This window comes from Lynx canadensis, chromosome A1 (assembly GCF_007474595.2).
Source record: "Lynx canadensis isolate LIC74 chromosome A1, mLynCan4.pri.v2, whole genome shotgun sequence".
Taxonomy (NCBI): Eukaryota; Metazoa; Chordata; class Mammalia; order Carnivora; family Felidae; genus Lynx; species Lynx canadensis.
This window is the reverse complement of record NC_044303.2, coordinates 179,542,227-179,565,228: the sequence shown is the minus strand read 5'-3', so window position 1 is coordinate 179,565,228 and position 23,002 is coordinate 179,542,227. Positions and strand designations below refer to the sequence as shown.

The 23,002-nt window shown below is 43.5% G+C and overlaps 2 protein-coding genes across 2 annotated transcripts in view; one reads left to right on the top strand and one right to left on the bottom strand.

The window, feature by feature from the left end:
• The window catches only part of DOCK2 (dedicator of cytokinesis 2), a 417,962-nt gene that overhangs the window by 199,346 nt on the left and 195,614 nt on the right, over positions 1–23,002 (top strand).
• Positions 3,073–21,143, bottom strand: INSYN2B (inhibitory synaptic factor family member 2B). The gene is made up of 3 exons (XM_030327763.1): positions 19,665–21,143; positions 18,464–18,538; positions 3,073–3,259 (listed from the first exon to the last, which is right to left on the bottom strand). Exons 1-3 carry the CDS (start codon positions 21,008–21,010, stop codon positions 3,073–3,075), a joined length of 1,608 nt encoding a protein of 535 aa, XP_030183623.1. The 5' UTR covers positions 21,011–21,143.

The following is a 23,002-nucleotide window of genomic DNA, read 5'->3' as shown; positions in this document are numbered from 1 at the left end:
TCAGGACATGTGGGGCTTCATGTGATCATTGCGGCACTAAATTGTAAATGTGTTCTTTGTTTATCTGTTTTCCTGGAACACAATTAGAAGCAATTATAGTGAAAACTATCCCTGTCCCTAGGACCGTTGAGGCATCCTTCTTAAGTTTAAATTTATAACCCAAATCAACCCAAGCTAGTAATGGAGTCTTAAAACCTAGGAAAAATACGTAAGTTTATTGCAAAAGATAATATCCCATTTAAAACAGTTTAGAAATTTACAAAACCTTACATTGGTACACAGTCTTGAAGAAGGTGCTCTCTATAGATGAGCTGGCATGAAGTTCCAAGTATAGTGAATACCTATTTTTTTAACTACAGAGAAAGCAGCTACACAAACTCCTGCAACTTAAGTTGATATGTGAGTCTCTTTCCCTTCAATTTTACAAAAGTAATTTTTGCCAAATTAATATCTCTCCATAAAACCATATAACCTCAAGTACAGCATTTCTGTAGAATAGCATGGTAGATGTTACATCATATTTTACAAAGAAGTGATTTCACATGGTAGACGAGTATAGATAGAGGTTTGGCATACATATCTGTATGTTCTTCAAAACATGGAGATGACCATTTTTGTGTAGCAGGAAGGTGTTTACTGAATCCATTTCCCTCCTAACTATTTTAAATGTTCAGTATTCAGAAGAGACCTTTCTGGTTTCAGGCTGGTGGCCTGAGCAGTGCTATGTTGTGCTTTGGTATAGAATTATATAGCCTCATTTTTTGTTGTTGTTTGTTTGTTGTTTGTTTTTTCTCAAAATGTCAAAATTATCCAACCCCAGTTTCATTTAATTCAGTTGAGGCTTTATCTCAGGCCCCTCACTCAATACAAGTGTATGACAAGGTGAGATTCATCATTTAAGAGTTGGATTATCCTTTTGTGTGAGTTACCTCAGACACCTCTTCATCGTTCCAGGGTAACTTTGGCAAATGATCCAACTGAGCTCTGGGTCGTTCTGCTCATTTTGATGTTGGAATGTGCACAGAGCTTACAAAGTAGGTAGAGTAGGTGTTTACATCTCCGTTCAAGAATGGACAACCAGGCCCTGAAAATTTAAGCAATTTGCCGAAGGTTAGTGTTATAGACTGTTCTGTTGCCTGGGTCTCTTAATTCCGGGAACAGGATTATTTTCATCCCAGCATGCTACCCAAGAATATAAATTAATTTGAAAATCGGTGTAAGCAAAGCAAATTAAGATGGAAGCTCTACTATGAGATAAAATTACATAAGACATCCCAAATGATTTTGTCTTATTGGATTATCTTCTGTGCTGTTCTTTTCCACTGTTGGGGCCAACTGAGAGTTGATTGTGTGGATACAGAAAGATCTGTGGCTTTTAGCCAGTGGTAGCATATCTTATTGAAATGTGACTTCTTAAGTATGACAAGTGTATTTATCTTAATTCCAACTTAGTGTTATGTATTCCGGTCTCATTTTGTGGGTTTAAACATTACACTAGAAACAGAATGAGAACATCTTGAATGACATTCCAAGACTTAAATAGTGCAAGCTGAGACTCTTTGCCAAATTTCCCTCTCACTCTCACCGAAATAGCTTTGTGCACTGCAGCACGGTGACAGGGAAAGGTGAAGCTGTCGGAGTGGTTTGTTCAGTGAGTCTCAATTTGCAGTGGGGTACGTACATCCCACGTGCACTCCGCAAAGACTCTAACTCAGAGACCTGATCTTCAGCAAAGGGGGTTATAAAATGCCTTCTTCATTGAGTGCCTGTGGAGCTTTAGGATCCCTTTTCTAAGCAGCATCAATGCAACCACAGGCTGCTAGAGAATTTAATGCAAAGGAATGCGAGCCTTTCCAACCTACCCCTTATCCCCAAGAGTATGTAGCAATTAATTACATTATAGTAGTTTGTTCAGCCATGCAAGTTTGACTGGACCCACATGTATGAGGATCTTGCCAAAAGAATGAGTCAGACTTCAAAAGAATTCAGACTTTGGGAAGGAAAGGTCTTTAATACTAAAATGGAAGAAAATATATCCTCATCCCCAGTCCTGCTGCTTCTTCAATCAGGTGACCATCACCTGGTCATCACAAAGGGAAACTGTGTAGATTAATATACTTTGGGACCTATCTACAAGGCTGTTGCTGGGATGAATGAACAAGAACCAGTGTTGTGTTTTTATCTTAGCCTGATGTTACTGGTGAGATGAAACGGACAGACAGGCTGCTGGATCTCATGGTCTTAAATATTGCAGGGACAGTAACTGTGGAACCTTCAAGTTCAAGCCCAAACCAGGTCCCACCCATTTGCCAACAGGTCTGAGGCCCCAAGCTGAGAATCACAATGGTTTAAGGCAGGCCCTGCAGCGGCTATAATTACAGGATGGCCATACCAACAAGTTCCTTATATCCTGCCATAACTTTACTCTGCCACAGACTGTAAAGCTCACATGGCTTGAGATGACTTGGGATCTGGGTCCCATGGGATCTAAGGGCTAACTAAAAATGAAAATTACCCAATCCATGAAGTGATCTTGCATTTTTATGCCCTACCCGCTTCTGATATACTTATGTATGCCAATATCTTAGAAAACTGCCAGTTTATGTTTCTAGTTGCCCCCCCCGCCCCCACCCCCCACGCTGGGGTATCTGATTATAACATTCCTCTATTTTCCTGTTGTGCGCAACATTTTTTTTTTTCTTTTGGGATGATGAACTCAGGATGGGAAGGGAGTGTTTAGCATCATGGAGGTTTTAGAAGATGTGATGGGGTTTTTGCCCATGGTAGAACCTAGGCTCTCAAACAAGGATGTGAACTGGTCATGTGTGACAGGGAACTAGGCAAGTGGTCACTCTAGTATCCATAAAGTCCTCAGCAAGTGTCACTCATTTAGGTGAGATTAGTGGTCAGGTGTCCAGCAGCAGCTAAACCAGCCCCGAGTCTTTCCCATTTTGCAAGTTGAATGGCTCACCACCTGGGGCCTGTGCTAAGAAGTAGAGAAGGCCTGAGGGCAGTGGTTTCCCCACCTTGGGGAGGTACTTGGGGAGGGCAAGGGGAATGGACCCAACAAGCTCAGATCCACCAGAAGCATTTCTTCTTCACTTTCTTGGTTTTCCTCCTTAAGTCCTGTTTCTCAGGGACTGGAGGCTCTGCTGGGGACTTTGGTGGGGGAGATGCCTCCTCAACTGGTTCTGCTTCCTCCAGACTCTGTAGAACTTCATGGAACCTGCCTTCCTGCTGTCGAAAATCATATTCTACACTGAAAAACACAGAGGAGAAGGAAGGAAAGTAAATTCAAATCAGCACTTATTGATTTAGAATCACCAAGTATCTAACTGACATGGAAGAGCATAGGCTTTGAGATCAAGTTTCAGATGCTTAGGTACCTGCTGACCTTGGGAAAACTGTGCCACCCCTTTCAACCACTAGTTCCTCACTGGTTGAGTTGGAACCTGTAATGCCTTCCTTTTGAGGATGAGACATGTAATATGACAGCCTGATAGTAGGTGTTCAGTAAATATTGCTACAATCTCTTTCACATTTATTTAATGCCCCTAATTGCTAATTATTTTTACACATTTTGCATGAAAGCTGCCTCATTATAAAAGATTTAAATAATACAGGGGAAGATACAAAAGAACTAACCACTCAGTTTCCTCATCAGTAAAATGGACACAATAATAGCAACTATTCCAAAAGCTTTCTTTGCAATTAATATGTATATTAACCAAGTGAAAGAATACAAAGGAAGTATTTAGGGCAGTACCTGGCATGTAGTAAGGCTTCCATATTTGGTAGCTTCTATGAGTCACCATTGCGACTATTGCCACTAATACATTATGTCTTGCTCTTTGCCTTGCTTCTCAACTTAACAATGTGTCTCAGAGAGCTTTCCATATACATTCACCACGTAATATTCCTCAATGTATACATATTTAAATACTTCACTGGGCATTTCCTAATCTTCATTTTTTTCTTTGCTATTTTATTTGTATGTTTTGGAGTTGTTAATGTACAGACTCCATTGTATTATTTGTACACAGGTCTGTGAGCTAAACATGATGTATTTGGGGATCAGGGTTCCCAGAGGCTGAGAGAGTCAGATGCCTGGGAGTACAGAAGTTCTGGCTTGCTCATAGTGGGTACTCACACATCCTGTGTCCTTGAGGGCTTGAGAATCAGGCCTACAGGTGTGTTAGGGTTTGTCAGCTTGACTCATAACTCGGGCTCAGTTTTCCCAGAAGCTGGAGAGGCAGGCCAGAAAGAATGAATCCTGCAGATGTCCCTGAAGGCTGTGCAGGGGCTCCCTCTGCCTTTAATTGTCCACTTTCCTCCCTTGGAGATACTTATGGAGGAGTTTCCAGTGCTGAGATACTTATAAGAAGGCTCTTAAGCTTTTAGCTGTATTTTTACCTGGTTTCATTCTAGAGGCCTCAGATGGCCCAAGATGAGTAACCAGTGTAGGAGTGTGGAAAGGGGAGGATATGCAGAGTCATGGAAACAGTACATTCTCCTTGCTTAGCATGAAGGGAAATGAAATGTTTCATATTGAAGACGAAAGACCCCACATTGGTTTGCCATGTGACATGAATGTCCAAAGCCTTTCTAACCAGCAAGGGATGAAAAAGAGCTGTCATTAAAAGGATACTTGGTCCTGGTCTACTATCCCATATCACCTCTTAGAGACCCAGGATCAGACTAAGCGCTGCTGGAAAGGCAAATCATGGTTGTCATGCATGACTAATGAAGTCCCCAAATGGGCATTCTGAGATGGAAGAAGCTAAAGAGTCAGAAGAGCCAGATGGCATGTTTTGTAGCCAGACGGATGGGGTGTCAGTGCTTAGGGAGTATTGGGAAGGTGTTTCTGATTATTTCATTTCTGTAGTTTTGATAAGCTTCGCCCAGATTTTCTTCTCCTTGGTGTCATCCTTTCTTTTTCCGTTTCTCCCTGGTGCCCTCTATAAAGATATACTCCTGGATGGATGACCTACATAATGGCTGTATTTTCCAAAGCAAAGCTCCACAACTGATTAGCTGTGAGATCTTGGGGAAGTCATTTCTTATTTTTAAGCAGTAGTGTCTTCATCTGCAAAATAAACATGGTATCTACTCATAGGATTTCAGTGAAATTTAAGAAGTTCAGCTCAGAGCAAGGCATCAAGTTTTCAGTCAGTCATTCAACAAATATTTATTATCACCCATGTGCCAGGCCCTATGCTAGGTGCTAGGGAAGGAATGGTAGATAAACATTATTTCTGGCCTCCTCGTGCTGGTAGTCCAGTGGCTCTGTGTCCTCAGTAAATGATAGCCAACATCAAGAGCTATTAGGGGCATTTTAGTCACAGCCCAGGATTCGCTAGGTCAGTGAGCAGAGGCATCCACAGACTCAAACAGTGAGGCTTTCCTTCCAGGATGCAGTATCAGCATTGTACTCCTCTTTGTCTCTGGGCCTGGGGTGAATTTTTGTCTGCACTACCTGCACCTCACTCTCCCTTGTGGAAACTTAAAGAGATGGATTTGGGGGCTGGGGAAGAGTTGTTCAGCAACCTCTGCACTGCTTCAAGGAAAGCTGGTAAAGCAGTGTGTTGCAAACTCTGATTCTTACCCCCTCTAGCACTAGTTCACAGGTAGGGAACATCCATATTCACAGTTCTCCTACCTCCTGAAATATCCCTATCCTTCCCCCAAAGGCACAAAAATGACCTTAATCTTAGAGCACCAGATAGAGCCCAAGAAAGTGGGTACTCCCTGCTCGTTCCAGGAATTTCTTGTGCTTTCTGGTATAGGATATTTCACCCATCTATCCAGTCAGCCAGCCAGCCAACCATCCATGTATCCAACCACTCATCCATGTGTCTATCCATCCATTCATACATCCGCCCATCCATCCATCCTACCTACGATCCATTCATCCAGCCAGCCAACCAGCTGGTCAGCCAGTGTATCCTGCTCTGGGCCTGACACTGTGCTCAGTTGCAGGGATAATAGTAAGACAGACAGATGTGGTTACTGCTTTAGTGGATCTTACATCCCAGTATTTGAGGTATGTGATTAAACTAACAGTTGCTTTACAAATATGCTTTGCATTTATCCCCACTACCCCTACTTGCCAACTGTTCATCCATATATGTCTACCAAATGATACGAACATACACATAAACTGGCCTCCTTTTTCTCATCTGTAACATTTCTCTGACTTCATAATTTAAACAAACAAATGACAACAACAGCAAATCACCTGAGTTTGCCAAGACTCACAGTAGTGTCCTAATATCAGTTAGAAAACATAATGCTCTGGGTGATTCCAGAATGTGTATAGAATTGGCATGCCTGGGGAGAGAAGAGCCAGGAGACAATGTAAACTCAGTCTCCTCATTACAATTTAAAGTTCAGCACAATATAGAGAAGAGAACAGGGGCTCTTGAGTAGAACACTCCTGGGTTTGAACTAAGGCTATACCACTTACTGGCTGGGTGACCTTGGGCAAGTTGCTACTCTTTCTGAGACTCAGTTGAAAGAGGAGATTATAAAGCTACCTTACTGGGTAGTTGTGCAGATGGGACAAAATAACAGATGAAATGTCCTCATGTAGGATATGGTCTCTGCCTACTCCACTCTTCAATAAGTCTTTTGTCTCCCTATCTTAGGGACTGAATGCCTTACCTCCTCACTCACACCTTTAGCTCTTCAGTAATTGTACACCTCGGCGGCAACATCATTCTTCACTCCTCCCCTCGGTATACATTCGGGGAAGAACACACTCTTTATGTTTCTATGGAAACACCACAGGGTTCCATTATAATCATTAGGGCTCCCCACCCCGCTCCTGCAACTGTCCCCACTGGTCTTGACAATTTAAAGGGGATTGAAAGTGACTTTCTTTTTCAAGGCCAGGGAAATAGCATAGTGTAGGGAAGCATGTATGCTTTGGAAAGAAATTGATTAATGTGTTTTCGGCCAAAGCAATTTATTAACATAAAGGAAAATTGTCACTTTTCTTCTTATCCATCCGTTTGACAAACTACTGTTTAGTTTGGAGGGGAGGAGAGGGAGTATATTTTGTTTTGGTAGCAGCTGCCTTATAAATAGGCAGGGGCAGTGCCCTCTCTCATCTGTTTTCATTTTGAGGCTGAGTAGAGAAGAGGAGATACCCCTTAACTTCCTACTTATCCAATCCACACCAAGTTGGCAACCTCTTGAAAAGGGAAATAAGCTGCCTACTTGGTAAGAATTCAAGTAAAGTCTTATCAGAGGGTTCTTTGTAGGTTGGTATTGACATAGAACACCAGTAACTTCTCCAGCCTCACCTCTGCTTCTTTTCTTCCTCTTAATTTCCCTACCCTGCCACTCTTATCATCTTCTGCATTCATATTCCATATGGAGGAGAGAAATGTTGAGTGCCTAGCTTGTGTAGAGCTCTGGCTCACAGTTTGGGCCAAACGGTGGTCAAGAAATTGTTACGGTATGGGATTCAGGCCTGGAGCCATTGAGATAGTCCAGAGTATTCAAGGTCTGTGAGGTTAGTCCTTTGAAGATGTGTGGAATACCTAACACCTGGTTCAGGGGTGGGGGCACTGAGGAGTTCACTGGGGAGCCTTAAAGCCCTTCCTACCCAAGATGACTGTGCATGGCACCACATTGGACTTAGAAAGTGAGCTGTGTGTAAAGTAGAAATGGAAGAGAGCTTTCAGGTTTTCCTCTTGAGGGCACCTCACTAATCTAACTGACAGATCAATGCTTCAGCTATCATGCTAGGTGAAAAGTAGAAGGATGTTTTTCTAGGTAATTGGAAGCAGCGAGAAGCCTAAGTCATGGCTTGTCTAGAAGAAGAAATAGTGAGAAGCAAAAAGAGGATAAATTCATAAATATATAAGCAAACAATAGAGCTGATTTCTGGATGTAGTATCTTGGCTAGGCAAACTAAAGTTGGGTGAGCCAAAAGGAGATAAAAGTTTATATAGAAACAAACAGTGGAAACCTCTTACTTTTATATAGCACTTTCAAACCGCAAACATTTCAAATCTGTGTTTTTATTTTACCCTTACAATAGCCCAGAAATATGGGAAGATTGTTATCCCCATTTAACTGACAAAAGGGGTTGGCAAAGGGAAGTCATACCATGAATTATGATCAGAATATAAGCCTGGTCTCCTGATTCCTAGTCCTTTGTTTTTCCTAAAGAGGGGTCAAATGTTTTAGCCTGGGGCTCGTCTATTACTGGGGGTCTTATTCTAAGAAGAAGAAAGAATGAGAGGACCTGTACCGCATTAGGTGAGGACATTTAAGTAGTATTTAAGTGAATAATAATAACAATAATGAGAAGTAGGAAGGCAGGGAGGAGGAGGAAGTGGAGGGAGAGGAAGGGGGTAGGAAGAGAAGAACTAGTAGTAATCCATATTGTTGATACTATACTACAAGTTCAGTAATTCTTACATGTCTCATGTATTTCTCAATTAACTTCATTTTACAAACAAGGAAACTGAGCCAAGGAGGGGTTAAATATTCTGCCAAGAGCATGCACTGGTCAGTGATAGAGCCAGGATTTGAGCCTCCTTTGTCTAGCTCCAAAGCTTGTATACTAAGATATATTGCACTGAAAGAACATAATAGTCTCTATCTATGTGAGATTCTAGTTGCCCAATATGTATGCGGTGGGGTGGTGAGGTGTGGTGACCAAGGCCTGGTGCACCTTAATGACCTCACCGCCCCCTGTGACACCAGACCTAACCTGGGGCTGGGCTGCATGAAGGGCACTTTATGACCCAGTTGACCAATACACCTTGTAATAGTGTTTCTTTTTCTTCTTCTTCTTCTTCTTCTTCTTCTTCTTCTTCTTCTTCTTCTTCTTCTTCTTCTTTTTTAATTTGAGAGAGAAAGAGAGGGAGAGAGAGAGTGCAAGTAGGGGAGAGGGGAAGAGGGAGAGAGGAAAAGAGAGAATCTTAAGCAGGCTCCCCTTCTAGTGTAGAGCCTGACACAGGGCTCAGTCCCACAACCCTGGGATCATGACCTGAGCTGAAGTCAAGAGTTGGATGCTAAACTGACTGAGCCACCCAGGTGCCTCTGTAATTATGTTTCTAGATTGCAGAGCAGTTCTGACTGTGACACTGCATTCCCAGAGAAGATGGGAACCCCCTTAGGAGGCAGCTTACTCAAGGCAATATAGGGGCTCTGCAATCTTGGGTCTACTGTAGGCTGCTGAGGTCTGCGGTAGGCTTTGTGCACTTCCTTCTTAGGTGAGTCTTGCTCTTTTATAAAGAGAAAAGATGATAAGCCACTTCCATAAACCATACACTCCAGGCAAGTTGGCTGAGAAATTAATGATCCACAGCATCTTCCTGAAGATAAAACATCTTCCAAACCCCTCTCCATCTCTTCATCTTCTTTGTGCATCAGAGAGCTTCTGTGGCCCCTCTTGCCATGGAACCCAAGTGAACCACAGATTTATTGACCTCCTGTCACTTTCTTTTTTAAAGAATTAGCTGTAAGAATCAATGGAATCAGTGAGGATAGTTTGGTTCCTATCCACTTGGATAAACCATGCTGCTTTGGAAAGTGTCTCTGGGGAAGAATTACAGTCTGGGAAAGTAGGGGTTTTAGTTTGTTTTCTCCCTCCCAATACCCTCCCCACCCCAGCATAGAAGGGATTTTGTTCCTAAAACTTTCTTCTAATGACTAGTTTTCTCATTATTTATAGGGTGTAATTTCAGGCTTCACAACTTGCATCCATGTTAAGTTGGCAAGTGCACCTCTTCTCCTAGGGCATCTGTCTGCTGACGAATCCTCAGAGAATCACAGGTGCTCTCCTTGGTACATAGATAAGCAGAACCAAGCTGTAGAAGTCTTCACTGCTGATCACTGTCTATGAAAGAGATCTGTGCTGTGTTCTGTGGCTCTGTGTCAAGAAGGCCTTCAGGTTAGGCCTTCAGAAAGGGCAGGCCATGTCAGAGAACTTTAACATATATTCACTGATTATGCAAGGTCAAAAGGTAAGAGGGGCAGGAAAATCTCCTGAATGCAGGATCGGTTTGAGCTCTGGCTCCACTGAATCTTGGACAAGTCTTCATTCAGCCCCTCTGAGTCTTAGTGTCCTCATCTGCCGAGTGACAATATCCATACCCACATTTTAGGGTTGTTTGTTGGGAGTCCGAAGTGAGATGATACATGTCCAGTGTTTAGCAAAGCGCCTGGCACCATGCCTGGTTCAACAAATGGTAATGATTGTTACATTAACTTGACAGAGAAATAAAGATTGGGTCATTCTGTGGTCAACCGTGGCCTCCGTGCCAGCAGCCATCCATTTGTTATTCCTGTGAAATTCTCAACTTGATTGATTTTATATTTATGGCATGTTTCAGCCTCTTTAGCTATTAATGCATTAAAATAGGGTTTAATTTTTATTTCAGATAAATTGCCAATGCAATAAATCATACTTTCTCCTTGCATTCTACAGAAAAGAAAGGGATAAAGCTACTGAGAGAAACAGAGGCTAGGGGCAAATGTCTTGGGGATCAACCTGTCAGGGCTCAGAGAAATTTCCACCTGTACCCCAAACTCTATATCTGTTTCCTAAAGAGATAGCTTGAACCATGTTTGGGGCAGTTGTTTGGGGGATACTGGGTGATATTGCTGTAATGTTCCCATTCCATTGTTTGCAATAAATGCTGCTCAGTCTGGACTGAAATGTGGTGAGGGCTGCAAGTGCATCTGTGGTTACCAGAAAGAACAGATATGCTGTGTAATTTATAATTATTTTTCATTGTGGACTTCATTGCTGGCCAGAGGGAGGACTGTGGCTGGAAGGCAGAGAAAGCTCTCACAGTTCACCCAGCTCCACACTGGGAGAGCATCAGAGGCAGACAAAAGGAAAAATACTAAATAATTTAAGTGGAAAGTCGGTTACTAAACCCACAGGCCTGGGTGCATATCACATTTCTAATAAACTAGGGCCTTTTTCTCTGGTCAGGCAATAGCTTTAAGTGGCAGGCCAAGACCCCGTGGCCAGAAAGCATCACCTCAGATGGAAACGCAAGGAAGACGCTCAGGGCTGCTGACCCCTAGTTGGCTCACGTAGTTCTCCAGAGCCTCTTTCCTTGGTAAGGTGCAGGCCTGGCCTGGCTTCTCCTGCAGGGCACACAGCTGTAAGACTTTGGCCTGCGTTCCAGAGAGGCGCCTTCTAATGAGCTCTGAATATCAAAACTGTAAGGGAGAGACACTGGGAACGAGGAAGCTGGTTGCCGGGTACACGGAGAGGCGCTTGCTGTAAATCTCCCTTTGCATATCCTTAACATCTCTGTCTGGTCCAGAAGGAGTTATAACAGTGGAGGAATCAATAATGGTGAAAATGCAGCCTGTGGTCTGTGGAGCTTGAGGAAATGGTGGTGGAGGCTTCTGGCATTCAGTGTCATGCATATTATCTGGCTCAGGAGCATGGGGTGACTATAGCCCTCTCCTGAACAGGGCGTGGTGGTGCTGGACAGCACTTTGCATACCCACCCCACCTAGTGTTTGTGACTGCTCCTCCAGGACTCACCAGAGGATAGTTCCTAGCATTTGCTCTCTTGGCTTGGCAGCAGAATTGGGCTTTAATTGGTCTTAACCTTAATTGGAAGAGGAATGTGGGCAAGGATTACCATTTCATTTCTGATCTCAGATGAGGCCCGAGGAGCTGGGAGATATAGCAGGAAGGAGTGACTACAAATGAATACCCTAAGTAATGCATAAGGCAAGCCTGGACCTCAAAATGGACTGACAGAGACTCGTTTTCCCTTATCATTGGAAACAGGAGGCCTCAAAAGTTCCACTTACTCTGTGAGCAAGCCCCCTGACCTTCTCTTCCTTTCCCATTGTGTCCACCCTCACCTGCACCCCCTATTTAGGTCTGTATATGACCACCTAAACCTGTAATTAGAAGGGAAAGTCATCTTTCTAATGATGTATTTAAGACAAAAACTACTTACTCAGCTATTTTATTAGCAAGAATTTTCTATTCATAGACATGTAAGCTGTTTGTCACAAAAGTGCCTAGTAAATCAACTGCCACCCCCTCTTTTCAAGACCCTGATTGAATGTCTCTGAAGCTATAATGGATCCGACCTTACCAGGAAGCTTGCTGTAACCAGACTCCCATCCTCCACCCCACCCCTCTTCTCCAGCAGGTTGGGGATGAAGGCCAGCGACCAGTATTCACATATACCCAGGAGACTGCCATACAGGTAGTCCACGATCACCCTTTGAGAACACTATTGAAGGCCTGCGTCTTCAACTCAAGCCCTCACGATGCCCTTGGCTGAGGAGAACTTAGTCATGTAATGCTCTGCTGACACTCCTCAAATAGGTCTGACTCTGAAGGTAGCATGCTGTGGAATCTAGCCAGCAGGTCCTAGAACAGCATCCCAATCTTGTCATTACTAGCTTCAGAGTAAATGTGAGAGTGCCTCACTCACCTGTTCCCACTTGTATAATCTGAGTACTGTGCAAGTACCTGAACTTCAGTTACTTCATCTACAAAATGGGAGTGTTTTTATCTGTCTCACATGGTTGTGAGGATTACAGGTGAGAACAAAAGGTATTTATAATGACAAGTAATAATAGAAACTTCTTATTTCTTCCCCCTGATTTTCTTCCCAACAGATCCCTGCCCTCAGCTAGCTGTCATAGTTGTAAAAATCATCCAAAAAAAAAAAAAAGTCAAATAAACTGACTTCCAGTTAGATGTGAGTAGTTTGTTAATCATAAGGGTTTAATCTGGTTGTATTATTATTGCTGCTGAAACAAATCACCACACATGAGTGGTGACAAACAACACCAGTGGTACTCTCAGAGTTCTGGAGATCAGAAGTCCCCAGAACTCTAAGTCATGGTGTCAGCAAATCTCTGTTCCTTCTGGAGGCTCTGTGAGAAGTTCTGTCCCTTGCTTTTTCCACCTTTCAGAGGCTGTCCACATTCTTTGCTTGTGATACCTCTCTTCACCTTCTGCTTCCATTGCGTACCTCCTCTGACTCTGTATCCCCTGTTACATCTCTCTTCCCTTTATAGAGATCCTTATGATTAAATTGGGCCCACCTGGACGATCCAGGACACTCATCCCATCCCAGGATCCTTAATCACATCGCAAAGTTCATTTTGCCATGTGAGGTAATATATTGACAGTGCCCAGGAATTAGAATGTGAATATCTTGTGGGGCCATTATTCTGTTCACCACATTGGGTTTTGATATTTTACCAAGAAAGACCACAGATCTCTAATGTCTTAATCTCCTCTTCCAAAGACATCATTGGGGGCAGATCAGATACCAGAGAAGGGAGATACTGGAGCATGGAAGGGGTTTGTGGTTTGCCACAAATCAAACTTTGCCTTTTTACCACAGCCAGTACAGAAGTGTACTGGGCAGTAATATTGGATGGCCATGATGAACGAGGATCTCAATGTCCTGTGAAATTGCAACAAGCTCTCTGAGTCATCAAAAGAAGATTTGATTAGGTTCCATGTTGTTGAGAGTATGTAGCACTCCAGGTATTTGAAAATTGACAATCTCTGTATTACATTCAGGTGTATGATTCAGTTCAAAATTATCTACTGAGGACCTGCTGCATAGAAGCCTTCCTTCCCTAATAAGAACATTTCATTAATTAACTAAGGGTCGGGGCACACACAAATGGTAATAATGGCTTTACTTTTGGACAATCTAAATAACTGTCTCAATCCCACCACTGCTTTTTATCTTTGCCCCAGTCAATATAGTGTTCCCCTTTTTGACAAGTATCTACTGAGTGACAACTATGAATTAGACACTGTCCCACAACTTTGAGATATTAGCCATTTACTGAAGGAAAGAAACTCATCAACACTACAATGCAATAGGATAAATGGTATAGCAGAGGGACATGCATGCCATGGGGATCCTCCATAGGAAGGAATGTAAGGTTATCCAGAGGAACAACATGAGGAAATTCCCAGACAAAGCAGGGTGGAAAAGACATTCCAGGAAATGAGGGGACTTATGCAAAAGCACCAACATGTGATAGAACACACAGTATTTGAAGCTAGCCCAGTTCCTTGTGACTGGGGAGAAATAGGAGACCCAGCAGGTGAGAAGGTTAGTATCACACTCAAAGAGCCTTGAAAAATTAGCTAAATGCAACAGCAGGAACCACAGCAAGATTGTTTAGCAGGGGAGTGACATGTTAAGATTTTACTTTTTGGGTAATTTAGCAATCTATGTGGAGGATTAGTTGGGATGGGGCAAAAGGGACTGATGGCAACAAGATGAGGTAGCATTCAAGTGACAGGTGATGAGGGCCTTGACCAGAGACAGAGGGGCTGAAGCTAAAGGGGATGGATTTAGCAAGTAGAATTGGTAGCCTATTTGATGTGTGTTGTGAGGGAGAAGAGTGAGGCAGTGGGGACTATAGTTTATGGAGCCATGGTCAATGGTGTTGAGCAAACTAAATAACAGGAAGAGAATTAATTTTGTAGGAGAAAATAAGGAGTGTGTTTTGATAAATGGTGAATCTGAGGTGGTTTTGAGATACAAATATGGAAATATTCATAGGTACACAGAGAGAGAGAGACAGAGAGAGAGAGAGAGAAGGGGAAAGAGCAAGCTCATGGAAAGGTAGGGAAGGGTAGTGTCACAGAAATAAACTTCAGACCCATGAGCGTAGTGAAAGCCATGAAAAGAGGCTAAGGATGAGCAGAGGAGGCAGGAGACAGCTGTCCAGGTCGACTTTCTCATAAACTGCAGATTTTCTGCTGCTCTCTGCTCTCTAGCACCTTTCAAACCCTACGTAGCCAACCTCATTCCTTCAGCCATTTCAAATGGTAAATGTGTAGCCTGAACTTTGTTTCCATTTCCTAAGCAACACACTTAGATGGGAGGAGAATTTTTTTTTTTCTGAGAAAGACTTCCTATTTTTTTCCTTAAAACATTTGAGACATTTTACAACTTAAACCAAGCAGCTATTTTCCTGGGATCTACGTACAGAAAATAAATGCATGATCGGTGTAGACAAAGACCTCCGAAGAGGCTCTGTGATTATTTTTAGAGTGTCCGTGGCCGTGGATGTGAAGATGAAGTGCTAGAAAAGCAGAGAACAGGAAGAGGAATATGGCATGGAGGGACCCCAGGCCCTTGAGAAAAGGGAAGGGAGCTTATCCCTTAGGACAGCATTTCCCAAACTTCATCCTTTATGTACCACCTCTAAGGTCTTTGTGAAACTCCCCATGCCATCTGCACAATTATTTACTTGTTTTTTTTTCCCCTCTCTAAATCAATTCACTTTTAAACTTAAACATTTATACAAAACAAGTAATATCACTTTTGAAAATGGAGACCTGTATCACTTGCAATGGATATATAGGGGGGACTAGTTTTCAAAGTTAAAAACTTAAGTAAAACATGTAAAATGATTACCTTCTGGCCGGATACTATTGCTTGCCTATGGCTATGAACCTGAGAGCTGCTCTCTCTTGGCAAAGGCATGTGATAAGCAAGCATTAGAAAGGCTTTGAAGAAATTCTAGTACCAAATTCAGATTCCACCCCACCCCCCCACCTAGATAAGCAGAAGGATAGAAATAAATTTGAAAAAAGGACAACCTTCTCACCAGGTAATTCAATGTTGTCTAATGTTGGAACCACATTAGATACCACATGGGCATTCACCCAATCCTTTGAGTAACTTGTCCTAGGATTAATACTAAGGAGAGGTGAGGAGAGTGACTGGGGACTAAACAGCCTGCAACCAGCTTGAGACATCTAGAGGCAATTCCCACACTCTTGCCTTGGTACCTGTGGCAGTCACATTAACAGAGTCCATTCTGCCGGCTGTATAGAAGCCCCTGAGAGCCCCTGAGAGCTATGCATGGATTCTGTAGGCATTGGTGTTAGTGCTATTCTCCTTGGTGAGGTAGGGTCTGCCAGAATGATCCCCAGTAAGAAGAAAGCCAAGGAGACATGGGGTGGGGGCACCCAGAAGGCTCGTAGAACAGGGAGAATGAATGGGATAGAACTGATGACCTCACATGTAGCAGAGCCATAGCCTTTGGCTGATGGGGCCACTTGGAAAACCTTATGTTGTTAACTTAGCAGCAACATCTCCATAGAAGACCCAGCAGGCAACTCATCACACGCCCATGTACTTTATGTACAGTGATGTGCACTGGGCCCATCCATCACCAAGGAGAGAGACTGCAGCTTAACAAGGCCTGAGGATGAATATTTCACATCACTTATTCATTAGTTTGTAAGATTTGACTTTCCAGGGCACAACACAAGGTTTGAAGTCATTTGAAATGTTAAAAAAAAAAAAATTGACAACTCTCATCTTCCCACTGTTACCCTGACGGGGATGTTGTTCTGATCTCTTTGCTTTCATCAAATTAATTGCCCGTTCTGCAATGGCTTAGATACAAGACTGTAGATAATGTCTGGGAGAGCAGTCTGCTTTTGAATGGTAATAAGGGTTGGATACATACAATAGCTGTTCTTGAAAAACTGGAAAGGGATGTGGATGTGACGATTTGCTAACCCATCCAGGGGTGTCACTTAATTTAGAATGTTTGCTTGGGATGTTTGAAGTAAGTACCAGAAAAATGCAAACATTCTCAGACTTGTTGGAAGGTCATAGTTTAGTCAAATATTGCCACTTTCAATTTAGCATAAAATATCAGAATGTCAGAACTGAAAGGAACCATAGGGACCATCTAATTAAAGGCCCTCATTTTTCAGATGAAGAAACTCAGAGGCCAGAAATGATTTGCCCAAGGCCAGGCCATGAAGCTCACAGTAGATTGGGAAATAACCACTTGTCCTTTTCACTTACAGAGCTAAATAAAAAGTCATCTTAAGATAGTAAAAAATACATCATCTGCTGCTGAAAAAAAAAAAAAAGAGATCATCCAAAATTTAAATGGAGGTTAGTTAAAAATAATTCTTCTTGTTTATGATGAATAGTTTTTTGCCCTTCCTAAATGTATAGACAATTAATAATTTTTTTATGTTTATGTAAAAATATATTTTTATTTTGAGAGAGAGAGAGAGAGAGAGAGAGAGAACAAGTTGGGGAGGGGCAGAGAGAGAGGGAGAGAGAGAGAATCTCAAGCCCTGACAGCACAGAGTCAGAGGTGAGGCTCAAACTCACAAACTGTAAGATCATGACTTGAGCCAAAATCAAGAGTGGGAAGCTTAACCAACTGAGCCACCCAGGTTCCCCTAGACATTTGATAATTTTTGTTCTAGTGATTAGAAAATTTGCTTAAGACGGGGGGATATAAGGTGCACTTAGAAAATGCCCAAGACCCCATCTAAGTGTAGGAGGCTCCTGACTTCCTGTTCCAGCACCCCTCTGCCTACCCCCAATCTCTTGTTAGGACAAAGTCTCAGGATTCTGCTAAAGAGAATGAGAGATTTTAAAAAGACACTGGCAACACAATTTGGGCTTCAATTTGCTCAGGTTCTTGCTGCTTTTCTCCTCCAAGATAGAAAAAGTAATAGAGAGAGCAAAACTGTATACTTTAGTCAAACAAAATTAGATGCCATCAACTGAAATGACTGCTTTTGACCACTTTTCTACTGTGCCACCAAAAGTGGACTTCCAGCTAAGGGGGCATTGATCTTTCTAGTCATAACAGTAATAAGCCCTTGGATTTGTATAGAAGTTTGCAGTTACAAAAGACTTTCACTTATCTGATTTTATTTGCTCCTCTTGGCAACACTTAATAGGGATAATTGTTCCCACTCCATAGGTGAGGCAACTGAGCCCCAGGTAATTTAGCAGGCATCAAACTTGGGGATTTTGACTTCAAGTTTAGTGTACTTATCACTATATGATTTTTCCCATCAACCGCTTATAAAAATCTACTTTATTGAAGCAACCTTACCCTCTGCCAGAAGGAAATGATGTGCTTAGTAATGAACACAAAGTGCTTAGCTCGATTCTTGACACATAGTGCATGCTTGGCAGGTGACTGCTACTGTGAGGAAGGGGCAGCGTGGTGGAATAATTGAGATCATAGGGCTTGTCATCAGAAAGATCTGGACTTGAGTCCTGAGTCTGACCCGTTCTGTTCTCTGAAAATGTTTAATGCAAGCTAGGTCAAATGGCTCAACTTCCCTGAGGACATTAACACCTGCCTCACAAGGTGCAATTGTGAAATGAGTTGCAAATATGCATGTGGAGCTTAGTTGTAGTGCCTGTACTTAGTGTGCAATAAATGTAGGGTGATTAAAAGGATTTGCTCACAGATCTTATTGTAAGGACACAAAGCAATGTCTGTCTTGGAACCAGATGTTAACATTTCCTAATTAAACACCTTGTTCTTTAAAATTTTCAGGCATCCCAAGGCCTCCTGTCTTTGCCTCTCACTTGACCTTACATGTCTAAGAGAGTTTACAAGGGTGTTCGTTCTGCGGCCCCCACAGCTTCTGTGCTCTACAGAGCAGGCCTCAGTTGTGGCCAGGTACCTGTATATGATGCACGCTGTATTCTGGCAGGTACTGCAGTTGTTGAGATCTTGGCCAGTTCGATAAAAGTTGCGCCTGCAAAATAGAGCATTTTCTGGATAAATCTGTGGGCAAAAGCCCCATGGGATGCACACATTCTAGCTACTTGTTTCCTGCAGCATAGCACTGCCCCTCTCTTGGGTAGCAGTGTTCTGGAGTTGCATGACAAATAAAGAAACAAGAAACCCATGATACTAGGATCTCACATTTCTGGAGGGCTTTATAAATGTTTAAGCACTTTCATATCTGAGGTTTTCTTTATGCTGACAATAAGCCCGTGAGATGAGTCAGTTACTCTTACCCCCACTCCATAGGAAGGGAAACTGAGGGACTTTGCAAATGAGTAGAAGAGGTGAGATTATTAAAACTTCTGACCATGTCATTCAGTGCATTTCTCTGTATCACTGCATTGCTTCCCTCTTATAAGGCAATGTTGGTTCTAATTCATATCAGCAAATGCCAGTTAATTACTTCTCTCTTCCACCCTTTTGCTCATTAGGTTTGGCCATTCCTTCTACTCACTCTTTAGGGAGAACTTTTTCAAAGGACAAGCATTCCACACTTAAACGACTGCCTTCCCCCTCCCCAGACTGGTGCTGAGTCACCCAGGAAAGCATTTTGTGACTTCTTTCCTCTTTGCAGAATTGTGATCTCATTTGAGGTCCTACCTAGCAGATCAGTGATGGGCTGGCTGGATTCATCAGAGTGGTTTGTGAAAGGGAAGGTCAACAGTACCCTCAAGTCCTTTGTAACAAACACAAATAACTAAAATCCTGTGCAAATACAGCAACTTGCTAAGAGGATGGTGTGTGTGTGTGTGGGGGGGGGTACCTGTGTGCTGTCATTTTCTCCCATCATTAACTGGCCCCCTCTCTTTATGAAAATAATTTTTGACACTGTTGTTTCATTGCCCCCCCCCTTTCTCCAGTCTGTTGATATCTGGAAACAAAAACAAATAGCAATGGAAATCCACCAAAGCCTAGAAATTAATGAAACCCATCTGCAACAAAGAGAGGCCATTGGTAATGACTTGGGGAAACCATAGAACCTCAAAGACTTTGGAGACATTTTATTAACAGAAACCAATGCTCTCTCTCTGCCCTTGTCTTGGCAAATGACTTAGCCCAGTAGTTTTCAATATAAAAAAAAAAATTCACCTTACCCTTCTGTGAGAGCTCGAGCTTTCTCCAAGTCTTGGATTACATTCAAAAGGACTTTAATTTTCTCTTGGTTCGAATGCAGAGATTCCTCCACGGACTGCAGCCTGCCTTGGAGATCACAGAGCTCCCCCCGTGCCAGGTGAATTGGATTAATCCCACCAGTCTCTCTGCTGCTCTGCAGTGTGGTCTCCCTCCTTGGAAGAGGAGCTGGGAGGTGACTGTTTCCTGAACAATTTTGAAAGTCCTGGGTGTCTGACTGGGTGGGGTTCTTTGCCATCTGCTCCTGACACATGGGGACAGATTTTGACACACTGTTAGTTTTGAGTGACAGCAGATCCTGGTGATTGTTGCTCAATGAAGAATAGTCTGAAGCCCCTCCCGGATGGGCTGGCTGGCTGTGGGAGCCTGGTGAGGGGGAGCAGTGAGTCCGTGGAGGTGAGGGAACACATGTTTCCTTTGACCGAGATGACAATGGTCCAAGGTCTTTGTCATCAGAGTTGTCTTTGGGCAAAAGCAATTCGGGTTTAAGTTTCCCTGTGCCTGGCATGTGGCTGGCATCGCTGGTGGCATTTAAGCAGGAAGGGGATCTTTCTGAATCTGATAGTGGCACTGTTCTCCCATCACCTGGACATATGTCAGCCAAAGGATGTATGGAGTTGCTTATATCACCTGACCTGTCTGGGCTGAAAGTGGACTTTCTAGCTGCCCAGGTAGGACTGTGGTAAATATCATCGGGGACCTGAATGGCAGCAGTTGCTTTCTCTGAGGCCCTCCAAGCCCCTGCTTCCAAGCATATGCTAATAGGCCCATTGCTCTGCACCTTGGACATTCTAGGAGGAAATGGATGAGACACTTTGACCCTTCGAGGCCCATCCTCAAGATGCTGAGCCAATCTTAAGTAGGCAAGGTCAGAGGACACAATGTCCTGTTCAGAGAGGTTGCCGTTGACCTGGATGGCACTTTGGGATGCTGTTGGCATTTCTACCAGGGACTTGCTGGCTGTGAGTCTCTTCCTTTTGAAAACTGGGAAATGCTTCCTGAGACTAGGGGAGGTTTGGATGGCAATGTTCCGAAAGCCCCCTGCCTTCTGGGACCTGGGGAAGGAGAGTGAGTAGGTGGGAAGGTGATGGTGCCTGGAGGCTTGAGTCTTGCCCATCGCACCTGGGTCCTCAGAAGTCTGGACATCAGCCTCAGCTAGGCCAGGTGGAGTCTTACTGGTCCCATCTTCCTTGAATCGAACCTGTTGAGATTTGCTCCTGCGGTGGTGGGGTTGCTTCACAAACTCCACTGACTCTAGGCTGTTACGCTTTAGAAGCACAGGCCGCACTTTCATATTTTGCTGGGCCATTGAGCCTCAGTTGAGAGGATTGGGACCGTACACTTCTCTGGGGCACATTTCCTTAGGTCTTTGGAGCAGCATCTAATGATGGCATCTCAGGCATGGAGATCTGCCAGCCAGGATGAAGTGGTCCTCTCCTCTGTGTATGGGAAGCTCTGTTGGCCATTCCCAGACAGTAGATTCTACTTGAGAACTAGCCGTAATGCTCCCCCTGCAGTTAAAATACTATTTCATTGCGGTGGTAATTGCCACTTAGATAAACAATGAGTTAGGCTAATCATTAAACATCTGATCTACCAAGAGAGCTGGTGGGCTGTTTATCAAGAGAGGCTGGCAGGCGGTTCTGATCCTGGAAGAAGCTTGCTGTCTTGAACAAAAAGACAACAAAAGTACCATTTAGGGGATAGTGCCAGACTCCCAGTGTGTGAATTCCAAAAGAAACCTGCTACGTCTGGAACATACGGCTTCCTTTCCCGGAGCATCAGTTTCCACTGTAAAACTGTAGGAAACTTAAACACATCTTCTTTCCATAGCATGTAAGCAGACAGGGAAATCAGTGACCTGGGGGCTGGCTTCTTTGATGATACATGGTGCTCCTAAGGGAACATCCCCATTTGTGTCAATCACAAGTTCCTCCTTTGGGGCCATTGTTTTCTTTCATGCTGTTTCCCTTTTTGTCACAAAACTCAGTGCTGTGTGACCATGACAGGATTGAGGCATCCGAGGGCATTCAGAGGGCAGAGACCTTGTTGGAGTGTCTTGGCTGAAGTTCACATGTAGGCAAAGTGAGCCACATCTGCAGCCTCTGGGAATTTGAGTGAGAACTGAGCTCACTGGGCCTGGGGGCAGGGGTCTGAGGCCTGGCAGCCCTGCCAGCCAGCAAGGAGCGTCTGAAAGGGAAGAGAGAATAGTTGTAACTGAGAATGAAGTTCAAACCTGGGTTTTTCTCCCAATCCCAGCATCCTCGCCTAGTGCTTTTGAGTGGGTGCTCTAGGAGTAAGTCAGCCGCACCGCCCCTCTTTCCAGTCCCGTGGTGCGGCAACCACCTTGTGGCCACAAAGCCTGGGAACAAAATGCCTGTCTGCCTGGACCATTTCCTCCTCCCACTCACTCCCAGGCACCCGTCAGCCAGCTCCTATTCATCTTTGCAGTCCCAGCTTACGTGCCACTTCCTCTGGGAGCCTTTCCAAGGACTCCTCCCTCATATACACCTTCAGTGCTAGACCACAGCAAGACCCATTATACCTTCTCAGCACATCCTTCACAACACAAACTGCAGCTGTCCTGAAAGAACCATTTGTGTCTGCATGTATTTAGGTATATCTTCCTCACTAACCTGTAGACTCCAGGATGGCTGGGGTTGGAGCCTTTTTTTTTTTTTTTTTTTTTAACTGCTTGGATATTTCCAGCCTGCTTCTAGGCTCACTTTGGGTGTATAATGAGCATTTGTTGAAAGAGTGAATGGTTAAGTAAAGGATCCACTGGAAGCAAAGGAGGCCTGGGCATAGTATGGAGGTCCTAGGGCATCCTGCCAGTGCAACAGGGTGCTGAGTTTTCTCTGCTTTGACTATAACATTTACTTAAGGACAAGATTTTCCCCTAATGTCTTCATTTTTCAATTGCTTTCCAGAAGATAAATGTGCATAAAATTATCCATGGAAGGTGTACTTTGTAGTAAAAACATTTACCATTTATTGAACACTTACTTTTACCATACTGAGGTCTTTGCATGTATTAATCATAATAGCTAGCATTTACTAAGTGCTTACTAACATGCCAGATGCTGTGTGGTGTTTTTTTTTTTTAATGTTTATTTATTTTTGAGAGACGGAGTGCAAGCAGGGGACAGTCAGAGAGAGAGGGAGGCGCAGAATTTGAAGCAGACTCCAAGCTCTGAGCTGTCAGCACAGAGCCTGACACAGGGCTTGAACCCACGAACTGTGAGATCATGACCTGAGCCGAAGTCGGACGCTTAACCGACTGAGCCACCCAGGCGTCCCT

Bases quoted from the DNA above. Each gene is read 5' to 3' on its own strand.
- INSYN2B (XM_030327763.1), bottom strand. From the start codon at position 21,010: ATGGCCCAGCAAAATATGAAAGTGCGGCCTGTGCTTCTAAAGCGTAAC. The intron at 18,539-19,664 runs GTAAGGTGAATT...TCTATTTTGCAG, and splicing joins GCTCGAGCTCTCACAGAAGG to GCGCAACTTTTATCGAACTG. The intron at 3,260-18,463 runs GTACCTGGCCAC...TGTGTTTTTCAG, and splicing joins ACAGCGTGCATCATATACAG to TGTAGAATATGATTTTCGAC.